This window comes from Xenia sp. Carnegie-2017, unplaced genomic scaffold (assembly GCF_021976095.1).
Source record: "Xenia sp. Carnegie-2017 unplaced genomic scaffold, XeniaSp_v1 HiC_scaffold_2, whole genome shotgun sequence".
NCBI lineage: Eukaryota > Metazoa > Cnidaria > Anthozoa > Malacalcyonacea > Xeniidae > Xenia > Xenia sp. Carnegie-2017.
In genome coordinates, this window is record NW_025813482.1 from 3,979,291 (window position 1) to 3,991,439 (window position 12,149).

A 12,149-nucleotide genomic window follows, 5' to 3' on the forward strand; every position below is an offset into this window, starting at 1 on the left:
TGTGGAGAATGAGAAAGGTATATTACGAGAGAAATCAGAACATAAGAGTCCGTTCATTTGTGATGTTGTTGTAACAAGCTTTTTTTTTATTTAGTTTGGATGTTACAGTGTGTTTCCAATACATCGGCAAAAGTGTCTCTGGTCCTTATGGTACGTATGCATGGTGAAGTTTAAATGATTAACTGTTTCTGTTCAAATGATTGTAATTGCTTTTGGTCGAAGAGAATTGCATGACACAATATCGAAATCAACTTATGTCAGTGACAATAGTGAAAATAAAGCTCAAAACTATCAAATATGTAAATACGGAATGGAAGGTATCATACAACATTTGTATCATTGTAATAAGATCAACGAAAATATTTTTACAGAACCGTTTGTTGTGCAAATCATACAAGACATGTGAATGTTTATGTATTTCATTGTGTTATTGTTGACATTTCGTTTTTTCTTCTACAATTTTGTATCGCTGGAAGATAGATCAATACGAAAATATATTTTTACAATAAGAAGAACCGATAATTTGTTAAAGCAACATCTACAAATATAAACGATTATTCTTTTAAAAATAGTATCATGTTTTGGCATGACTCTTTGTTGCCATCGTATCATTGAGCGTTCATGAAACGGATATGTTGGTTTTCATACTACAGCGGAGTCAAATTCGGAAAAACGATACAAAGCGTATCGGATAGCAGCGAGCCGTGTGAACGCAAGGCCTATCCGGTACGAAAAGTAATCCGGTATCAAACGAATCCGGTATCGTGTGAACAGGGCCTAGTCGCAACTATTGACATGATATGAATATACAACTTCCATTTTTTGAACAGAAACACAAAAGCTGTACACTGCATTTATCATTTTATCTACAAATGTAAATTTAGTCGTTACAACTGTGTAAAAATATGATGTCAAAGCAGCCATTTTGGCAGGTTTACTTCAAATACCAATGCTCAACAGTGCATGAAGACAGAAGGCAAGTTTTTTCACTTGATTGGATTTTCAGCTAACGGGTGGACATTGAACCTCCACTGGTAAACTTTGAATAAACATGTTGCTTAGTAGTTATACTTTTAAAACGTATGTTTACATTAATATTGCTTGCTTTGAATGATAATTCATTTTTTTTATATACCGAAGATAGCATAAGCTCTCCGAAACATGCCTATTTTTAAAAGATTCGTTGTCTTTTTTGTCACAGTTTTTGTGTTGTTATAATATTATGAAAATCACACTTTATGCTGCAAACCTCAAAATTTGTAAAAATTCAAGGGAATTTCGATATGGCTAAAAGCAGATAGGTTTTGCACAAGCTTGTGTCAAAACATAAAAGCGTTTATTGTTCTTTCATAAATAATCACTGTTGAGTATGTGGAAAGTTGCTGTAGACTGAAAAGTTAAGAGAGGATTGCAATAATATTTTTTTGACGTACATTGTGTTTACGTAAAGAAACCTAAATCTTTTCATTCAGAAGACATACTTAGTTGAGTCTGTTTGTTTTCATCCTAGAAATTCAATACCAGTTCGATTTGGATTATCAAACATTGCAAAATTTTAATAAGAGAGTGTATTTTAATGAATCAAGAAATGAAATTTACTCCAAGCGTGATAAAATAAGACTTCCAGGCAAGAATGTTACGTCGTGTGAGGAATTCACTCAGATTCATGTTGAAGTAAGTCAATATCTTTCTTAGTCGTTGTGCTTATTGGGCTAGACAGTTGTAAACCAAACACCAATGTCGCTTTCATGCTGTGAACGCTGGCTAAGATTGTCATTGTCATATTTCTGTCGTGATATGATGGTTTGTAAGGATAAGGGGAGGGGCTAAGGGCTACTATTATGGTTAAAGGGGCTACTTTATTCTGAAGGGGCTACTATTATTAGGGTTAAGGTCAAAGTTATGGAGTTTAAAGTAAGTGTTTACTTTAAGGTCACTTTAGTAGGTCATGTATGGGGATTAGGGTTTTGTACGGTTGTTAACGTTATTTCACTTACGTATTGATTCTTTGTTGGTGTGTTTCTACACGCGAATAAATACTTTGAACCAAAAATGCCATGAGCTTGTTTTCAGATTATTCAAATTTTTGATTCCTTATGTAGTGTTTTGCCAAATAAGTGTCGTAAAATATTTTACGTGTTCTTGTGTCAAACTCTACCTATAACTATTAACATATATGTTTTGCTGCAGAGATCCGTTTTTATGTATTTCAATGTCGCCGTGGGTTTGTTGATATTTTTGTTTTGTCTTTTTAACATCATGTAATTTATGTGGATGTCAACATATCGTTGTAAAATACTACATGACTCACAAGTACTTTGCTTTTCACGCGCTTTTCGTGTATTTCAAAGTTCTTGCAACAGAAAATCATTTAGTCTTTCTCAAATGAAGTAATGTTAACTTCATCAATCGAAATCTTGAAAAAACTACGTTTTATACAAACGGTTTAATGGGAAATTAATGTGAAGGTGGCTTTTTTCAAGCTTAAATACTAACAGCTTCATCCACCCCATATAGTCGCTTCAAAACGTTCGATCGCAGTACTTCTAATTCTTTTCATTGTGTACGTTAAAATTCTTTCTTACATTTTGTGAATTTGTAGGAAAAGAATCTTGTGGACCGATTGAGGCTTGGAGCCAACAGCATCGGTTTCAAAATAAATTACAGTCTAATTTTACCACCAAACTGCGAAAATACGACTTTATGTCCAGTTTTGGATACAAGTAAAGGCTCTGTTAGAACGGAACAGGTAGGAATAATTTGGAATATGACTTACTACTTTTGTAAGGAAGAGTTTCTGTTTGTAAAGTAGTTTTGTTAGTAGTACTAGGATTAATATAATTTTCTGATTAAATTTTTTCTTAAATATTCCGATTTTTATGGGAAATTTAAAACATTTGTCCGTGAAAAGTTCAGAGCAAATTTACACAGATTTATTAACAGGTTTATGAAATTCTTTCGTAACTAATTTTTGCCATTATTTGTTGTTTTATAACCAGTTTTATGGAAAAGTAATTCCTTGTAAAACAATTAGCATTTCATTGGCGAATCGCACATTGAAAGAGTGAAGTTATCACTACGCAATGTAACTGCCGAACTATTTGCCGGGTATCATTTTTGCGAATTGTTCTATGAACACCTGTATGTAGGCTACAAATAGAAAGTTTTAGTTTGGCGTTGACGACAAAATGCAAATGTCACGTGATCAAGTCTTTGCAGTTTACGTTGCGGTTCAGGTTTTAACGGCATGAAGCACTTCTTGCGGTAGGTGATGTACGGCAAGCTTTTTACTATTAATACACCAAGTGACGTTTATGGCCCATTGTAATTATTTTATGTGAGTATACATCACGAATATGCCTTTTTCATCGACAAACGTATAACAAAACATGAAATCTAGCTCCTGACAATGCAAATTATAAAAGACAAATGCAAAACGCCAAACTATATTCAAGTTTTTTCGAAACGGCAAACCTCAACGGCAAGCAGGTAGTTGAGGTTTATCGTTTGCCGCAGACGCTAAACTAAAACTCGCTATTATCGTGAATTGTTTCTGAGACCACCTGTTTTTGGGCTACCATTGTCGTTAATTAGACTGAGAAAACCTGTTTGTAGGCTACCATTATTGTGAATTGTTGATTGTACTGAGAAACCTGTTTGTAGGCTACCATTATTGTGAATTGTACTGACAACGAATGCAATTATGATCTCAAAACGACAATAAGGTAACATTTTCGTTTATTCTTTACTTGCACTTTTAGATTTGCGCGACTATGCGTGTTAGATTTTCTTTGGTTTTTCAAAACAAAAGAAATTTTAACAAAATTATTTAAAAACTACTTACTACACGCTGGGGAGATTGTCGAAAAGGGCTCAAATACTGGAAGCGTCGGTCGCTCGTAGCTTCCAGTTTTTGGTGATATACCGAGCGACCATCAATCATTCTGAGCTCATTGAAAGAAAACATGTTTGGTTTGAAATACTTGAATAGGTATTGAAAGACAAGTTCAAAAAGGAGCAACAACAAAATACATTTGAAAACGTTTTTCGTTCACTTTTTTTAGCTTTGTCAACATTGAATAGTTTTATTGTGTATTTTAACTAATTTTATGTATTTGTACTAAATACATATGTTTAAGCAAAATTTTCAACTGTCGTAGGCTCGTAGCGAATCGTTGTTATATTGTCATCACTAACATTGTCTCATATATCTTAACTTTAGTGTGCAGCAGCTACATTATTTGTATTAACTGGATTGAATTGATTTGGTGTGTAACTTTTTTTGTTTAGTGTTGATGAAAATGAAATAATTATTGGTGAAACCAATTCCAGAAAAGTGACTGTTGAACTCAGCAGTTCTGGCGAAGTTGCGTACAATCCTACCATAGCATTAACTCATGACCCGTCATTACAATATGAAGATTTCGATGTATCCGATGTAAGTTATTGTTTCAGTATTTTTGTTAATAAACTATGTATTAATGAACGATAGCGATTTGTTTGTAGACATTGTGAATTTTTCTCTGTCAATTTTATAGAGATCGTTCAGAATTGTGCCAGATGCAACACTAAGTAGACCTGATTACGATTTGTTTCAACTTCAAGGACCCTTGATCCAAATCAAAAGGTTAGCCATTTGGGTTTCATATGAAGTAGTTGTGAATCATTGAGGCTTTTAAGAACAGGCATATTATTGTGGGTTGCCACGCACATGCGCTGTTCATTATTTTATTACGCAAAAGACATCCGACCTTTAGGCCAACTGACGTCCATATTATTGATCTCTATGTTTCTTCAGGATGTAGCATACACTATATATTTTCGTTAATTACCAAAACGGTTGCGTTTTAGCGTATACTCCGCTCTCTATTTTACTGATTAAAGTTTGAATTTAACACTCAGCAGCTAAAGATATTTTACAAGTATAAGCTTTGCAGAATGTCACAAACATCTAATATGTCTCATTTCGGCGACTTATGCAAAAGACTTTATTCGCCATATTTGTACACAATTTGTGTATTTCGCAATGCTCTAGTCAGGAAAATGGAAAGCTAAATGTGGTTTTCTTTCAAGTTTTTATTGTTGGCGTGGGTTCGACAAAACATAAAAAATGACAGTGAATTATATATATAATAGAGTCAAAGTATGAGCTATAGCCTATAACTACAATAAAACTTATATGTACAATTCCTCCGCATTCAAAGGTAAAACTTAAGCTCAAATCGGGACAGAATTGTCGACAAAAATCTCCTATTAAAATATCATTTAGAAAATACTGCAACTACAAACCAAAAATGCAAATGAGTTTTAATACATTACATAGTTAAAGGTTTCAGATTATTGTTAAGATCTGATGTTATGTAAGGAATGGTAAAATGGAGTTGACAAGATAAAATGGGCTGGAGAGTGATGGGAAAAAGTGCAAATATAAAAATAAGGGGTTGAACTAAAAAGGTTCAGGGGAATGGAGCAGCCTTGGATGTTAAGTGATGTCTTTCATTTAGAAATTCAGCATGGGTGAAACGACACGTTTTATGAACACCAGAATCTTTGAACACTTGGGAAATACTCCTACTACTGGAAAACGCTATTCTAACTTTTAATGTCAAGTGTTCTTTATCACATTAATACTTTTAACCACCATTCTTTTCAAGATTTAAAATCATTTTATATTGCTCATACACACTCGAACTTGAACACGTGGCTTAGGCTAACCACGTGTACGCAGTGCGTACCTGTTTTTTTGAAGCGATTTTCAGACCCTGGTTTCGTAATGGGGCGCTTGCGGGAAAGAAGATCAGGAGAAGATCTGCTTACTTTTTCGGCGCACATGCGCGTAGCACATGCACGACCGGCGTATTTTTAATTGAGAAGTTTTACAACTGATATAAACTATGTGAGCGTAAAGTAGTTCATCTTTAGATTTTTTGACAGGTGACACTGGAAATTACATACTCGACCACCGCTGTAGTTGGTAAAAAGAATCTGGAAATTTTGTTAGGTGAACGCGTAAGTCTGTTTTCTTTATATTTTAATTGGTTATTTGCCATATAAGACGGAATATTTGTTAAAGTTACATGCTTCTTGTGGCTTTATAAACGCTACGTTGAACCGTGCGTACAACTAATATTTTGTGTTACATATGATCAATTACATTAACCTCATTATAACTGATCCTCGAGGAATATAATTTTCTGAATATTAGAATTCTTGAGAAATATAATTCTTTACAAAATCGTGGATCCACGAGATTGATCTATTCAATCGTGATGATAACATAGGTTTTTTTGAACAGTGTTGTTCGCTTCTCCTGCTTGGTGTTGTGTTTGTACAGTAACGTATATAAATAAGCTATGAAAGAGATCTTTCATTGTTTTAGATGGTTATCGATCTTTGTAATTTAGCCTCGAATTTAGCAAACTCTTTCATGCAATCAATGCGTTATGTGCTTTTGTGATGTTAATTCTTAATCTTACATGTCATTTCATTTCTTTCTTATGTTTTTACTTTGTTTTAGGCTAAGCGGAAGCGAGATTAATGATGAAAATAACAACGCCACCATTTCTATGATTGTCAAGCGCAATGTCAGACTAGAAATTACCGGGTATGTGGGACTATCTGCTTTTATTTTAAGTTTGGTTAAGTTGCATCTCACTAAGAAGACTGCTGTGTCTGAAAACTTAAGGAGTATTGTGAATTTGTAAAGAAGTTTCTTTACAAGCTAGTCATTGTATATTGATGTAACTTAGCTACCGTTGCACTCGTTGTCTTTTTAAATACACGTAAATCGGTCATCTCGTAAACAACCTTTTTGCAGATACGCAGTGACTTTGGTCAAATGTATTATATATTTTGACGTACCCTAGATCCGCCACTGTTATCGATATTACCAACTGATAAACTTTAAAACATTTTATTTAAAAGATGAACTTTGTGTTTTTAGCACAACTGTTCCTAAGTCACTAAACTATCCAGAAAAAGGTCCTGATTTAAATATAATAGACAACGACTATAGCTCTGTGAACATTTCTTCTATTGGACCACCAATAACCATTACCATCGAGGTAAGGAGAAGATGAATTTCCCTTCCACCAATATTCTTTTCAAAACTATAATCCCGTATAACGAAGAAATAATTAGTTATATAGTCATTTTAGAGGTCACCTCCTAACTATGAAAAAGAAAATTATCTTCGCTATTTGGTGCCATTGAAAATATTTCTAAATTTCTTGTCTCAATATATTTGATTTCTATGACTTTTTGATGATGCTTTTATGACTTAAATCAGACATCTGACGTACCTCTATATGCATGCATTATATTACCTAACATAAATGCCCGTCAACTTTTGAGTTGATTTTTGTTTTGGATCTCATTATAGGTTTACTTACACGACGTTTATACTTCATTTAGGTTGCAAATGAAGGTCAAAGTGATTTAGAAGATGTGAAACTTCATATAAGCGTCCCTCTAACCGAAAAGACAAAGGAATTCAATTATCTTCTGTATCCTGTCAGTATTAAGGTCAGTTCTGGCAGTTGTATGATTTTTATTTTGACAATGTTTTACATCGGCGATGTTTTTCTGTGAATTTATCGAAGTGGATTATTGGAATGGGAAAGTTCACAGTTTAATTTTGTTTAGTTTTTGTAAAGCACTGTGGAAAGGTTTGCTAGGCTATGGTGGAAATGTTTACAAGGCTATGTTGAAATTGTTGTTTCTATGTCATAAATGTTATGTTTTGTTTGTTTGATGTAAACTACACATACAATTTTTGATATAAAGCATTAGGTTTAAGACGTTTCTGTAAACAATCTTATTTACATCTTTACCAACTGTTTAATGAACATTAAGTTACGTATGTCGTTTCAGGGAAGAGGTGATGCCAACAACGCAGAATGCAGTGGAAGAGCCTTGAATCCTGCTAACCTGTCTTTAACTGCGGTAAGGATAACCAGGAATAAACTAATTGTTTGAGACTGCGCGATGTATTTAACGTAAAGTAAATGCTTTGAACCCCGGAATATTGTTACATGTTTGTAGATGTAGATGGTTTAGGTTAGTATAATCCTGAGAAGGACTATTTTTGTTGTTGTTGACTGACGTTTCGACAACCTTAGCGGTAGTAATCTTCAGAGTCAAATTATCCTCAGCTCATCTTGACTCTGAAGATGACTACCACTAAGGTTGTCGAAACGTCAGTCAACACCAACAACAACAGTCCTTTTCAGGACTATACTAACCTGGACGATCTACATCTACAAACATGTATTTAGCTTAATTATTTTTTTGCGAGTTGCACATTTGCTGGTTACAGATTTTTAAGTTTGCCGTTCTTTGTGTCTATAAATAACAAGAACTTATTAGAATTAAAACGTCTTACGTTTTATCAAAGTGCCAATGCTCAACAGAACATGAAATCAACATAAATTCTTTTCACTATATGGGATTTCTACCAACAAAACGACCGATGCAAACACCTAATATGTTAAATATAAGCACATAGTTTGATTCTATGTTAAATATATGTCTCTACTCATATTTTATTTTAATTATATTCAACTTATAGCCATTTAAAGTGCTATCTTAGTTAAGAGTTTGTTCCCTTTTTTTATTGGCTTTGTAAAAACTACTTGCTGTCAAACCCGTTTTTGCCAAGGCAATTAAATGTAGTCTTTTCAGAGCGAGTTTATAGCTGTCAAATTGACGATTTTGACAATTTTTGGCGAACTTTTGGCTGCTATGTTAGCTAAATTTTCATCATAAGAAGTACACATTCTCACCATTGAAATAGCAGTTACTATTAGCTTGGCGACTTCCGTATTCTGTGTGACGTCAGATGAGCGGCCAAAAGTTTGCAGGCGAGGACGACTTTGGGTGTTTAACTTTGTCACTTTTCACTCAACTTGTATTGGTCATAAATATATCAAAATCCTTGTAAACGTCTGAATATTTGAAAATAGTTCTAAAGATAGCAAATACCACTTAGACGTATTTTTAGATTTGTCACCACGACAAAGTCTCTATTTTATTAGTCTGAATATTTGTTCAAGTGTATGAAACTTTCACTTTATATGCACTTTAAGAAAATTCAAATTCGTGGATGCCTTGTCACCGACATATTTTTTATCAGGACTCGCAAGGAAGAACTAGACGGAGAAGAAATACAGAAACCCTGGTATGGTCACGATTGCAGTTTATCTTAGACAATGGTTTAAATAAAATAAGATCGACCACTACGAAAGCAAAATATCTGAAAATTGACCCAAGTTTGTGAGGCGATAGTGCAATTACTTTGATTTAAATCTCGTTTTTGTATGAAATGGCTTGGAGTTTTTGCAGCCGGGTTAGAAGTGGCAAAATAACAACAGACAACTTATACTGGAACTTTTTAGATAAATTATCCACAGTATTTTTTATTATTTGTTTTATTGCCTAAAGCTTTAGATATTCGAGTTCTTCTCAAGTGTTAAGAATACTTCACTTTAAAAGTGTCTTCTAGAGTCTAAATTATGTGTTTTGCCAAATACAAAAAACGCGTTATTTTTGCCTGTATCGTTGTTCATCAAGTAATATTGATGAATTACTTAGTCTGTTTTAATCAAAACATTCAAACTGCTTCGATTTTGTTTTCATCTCATCCGCGAGTCAGGTGCAATGCCTTTGATTCAATTTTTTTCATTGTTGTCAAACTTTCTTCTTTCTAGTCACCTCGGACGATGGATTCAGGACTGGTGACCTGTACAATCAAAGAAATTAAAAGAAAGGGTCGTTTTGTGGCAGACTTAAATGTGCGACTGTGGACTGCGACTCTTGCTGCGGTAAGGCATAAAATAAATGAACATTTGTGGTAATACATTTCTTACTTCCAAAAATATTTTGACGAGGTGTGTTGCATCAACAACTTCCCAACACAGACAGTAGTTGAATGAGAGTTGATTATTGAAATCCGGTATGTCAAAATTTGTTTTGAAATCGGCTTTTGGTGATATTTTGTATACATGAATACGGATATTTCGGTATTTTATACTGCGTAGTAACGAAATGAAAGTTTCGTCCAGTAGAACTTATCACAATCACGTTTACAAACTAAAGTTAAAACATGCAGCCAGGCGATAGTCACTGTCCTAGTTCATAAATACATCTTACGATTCGGCAGTTTTGGTTTAGCAATTCAAAGACAAATACATAAATACCTATTTTAAAAAAAGGCGTCAAAATTCTATTTGAAGAACAAATATTTTTTGGTTGTTTTTTTTTCGTGGAAACACGTGCTATATGCTTTTTATTTTTCAAAGAATAAACTTCAAATTCACTATCGATATACCGGTATTTTGATGTCGGTATACCTTTACATACTGGTATTGTGATGTCAGTATACCTGTATGTCCCGGTATTCTGATGTTAGTATTCCTGTATATACCAGTATTCTGATGTCGGTATACCTGTATTTACCGGTATTCTGATGGTGGTATATTGGTATTTGCGTTATCAACTACCTAACTTTGCCATAAGTATTTTTGAAATTTGCAAAACTTTGCCATTAATATCTGCAACTTTATTATACGGATTTAGTATTATCCTAAAGATCTTCTCATGATTGTCCAATTTAATGCTGAATATGTCAACAATCTTAATGAGAGCGAATCACCTCATCGTGGACATCAGGAGGTTAGCAATTTTACTTTTCTTAAACATGCGAATTTTTATACATGTTTGATAACTTTCATACAGGTTTACCCTTAAGGAAGGCGTTCTGAGTTTGTTTGAACTGTTGTTTTTTACAATATCGTTTATTGTAGGTCACAATTCGAGTAACTCCTGAAAATGCTCCTGGAAAATCCAAATCAACTCCAGTGTGGGTTATTATTGTCTCTGTGCTTGGTGGTGTTTTGTTACTGGCTCTTTGTATTTTCGCTTTATTCAAAGTAAGCAAAAAGTTTTGTGTTAATAAGGTTTGAATTTGCTATAATAAATTCAGGATGGTAAAACACAAGATCATAGACACTCCGTAAATAGCAGACATTATTTAATCTAAACGTTTCGACAAGTGTTACATGTCATCTTCAGTAGAAATTGTTTTTTAAAATAGCAACAGCAAGTTGGTGAAGTTTAGGATAAGTGACGCGGAGTTTAGGCCAAAAAGCAAACAGTTTCTACTGAAGATGGCATGTAACATTTGTCGGAACGTTTAGATTAAATTATGTTTACTATTTGCGGAGTGTCTATTGTCGTGTTTTACCAAAATACTCTTTGGCAGTCGTAATTTTTTTTTTAAAGTCAGGATGGCCATTTATGTTTTATCAATTTTTACCACGACTTACTCATGTGTAGATGTCGCGTAATTCGTGTTTGTCACAGTCACATAGTTGTTATGGTTAGTAGTATTTCTTTTACCACTCTACAAGACTACGCTATACTCCTTAATTTTCTTTCTCATGGAAAGGTCTTATCTTTGTTCGTGCACTGCATGTAGCATTTAAGGAATATAAGATATTTACTGTGTTTGCACAGGCTTTTAAATTGCACCTGTTCGAAAGTTCTCACAAACATCTCCGGGGAATGTTTAGTAGCCAAATGATTTTTAAAATAGATTTCACATTACAAGTTATTTTATGTATTTCAGCTTGGATTCTTTAAACGAAATCGACCTCCAAAGGAGATATCACCTCCGCAAACAGATGAAGCACAACAGACTGAAGTTAATTAGGATTTTTATCTTCTTTAATTTGTATTATTGGTAATTAATGCACTGTTTGTACGGCAGACTTACTTGACAATTTTATTTACGTAAAACTCGTACAATGAATCAATAATTTCCAGCACATGGTTGTATGTGTGTGAAACATTTGCCTTATTCGAAAAGCTGTAATATTTCATAATTGTATGTTAAAACTAATAATTTTGTATGAGTAACGCTCTTCAAACCAAGTGACAAGTAGAACGAGATCAAACGAATGGTTGGTACTAATTAGTAGAAACGTCACAAGTAAGACTAAAATTCTACTGAATAAAGCATACCACACTATGACCTACCTACAGTCGCGAATAAAAGTTTAAACTTTTAAGCTTTTCATGAGTTCAGTAACATTTTAAAGAAACAAGGAAATTGAGCTTACTATTAAATGTGCATAACTAGGGACGGATCA

At 33.7% G+C, this 12,149-nt stretch overlaps 2 protein-coding genes across 2 annotated transcripts in view; both read left to right on the forward strand.

Moving 5' to 3' along the window:
* Positions 1-12,149, forward strand: part of LOC124440216 (integrin alpha-4-like) — a 90,649-nt gene that overhangs the window by 14,589 nt on the left and 63,911 nt on the right. The window lies entirely within an intron of this gene.
* LOC124440226 (integrin alpha-IIb-like) lies at positions 8,867-12,068 on the forward strand. Its single transcript, XM_046990551.1, has 5 exons — positions 8,867-9,178; positions 9,708-9,821; positions 10,576-10,671; positions 10,803-10,928; positions 11,627-12,068. The coding sequence occupies exons 1-5, from the start codon at positions 9,104-9,106 to the stop codon at positions 11,708-11,710; spliced, it is 495 nt and encodes a 164-aa protein (XP_046846507.1). The 5' UTR covers positions 8,867-9,103; the 3' UTR covers positions 11,711-12,068.

Excerpts from the sequence above, each read along its gene's own strand:
- LOC124440226 (XM_046990551.1), top strand. The coding sequence starts at position 9,104 with ATGCCTTGTCACCGACATATTTTTTATCAGGACTCGCAAGGAAGAACT. Across the intron at positions 10,672-10,802 it reads CTCATCGTGGACATCAGGAG|GTCACAATTCGAGTAACTCC; the intron begins GTTAGCAATTTT and ends CGTTTATTGTAG. Across the intron at positions 10,929-11,626 it reads GTATTTTCGCTTTATTCAAA|CTTGGATTCTTTAAACGAAA; the intron begins GTAAGCAAAAAG and ends TATGTATTTCAG.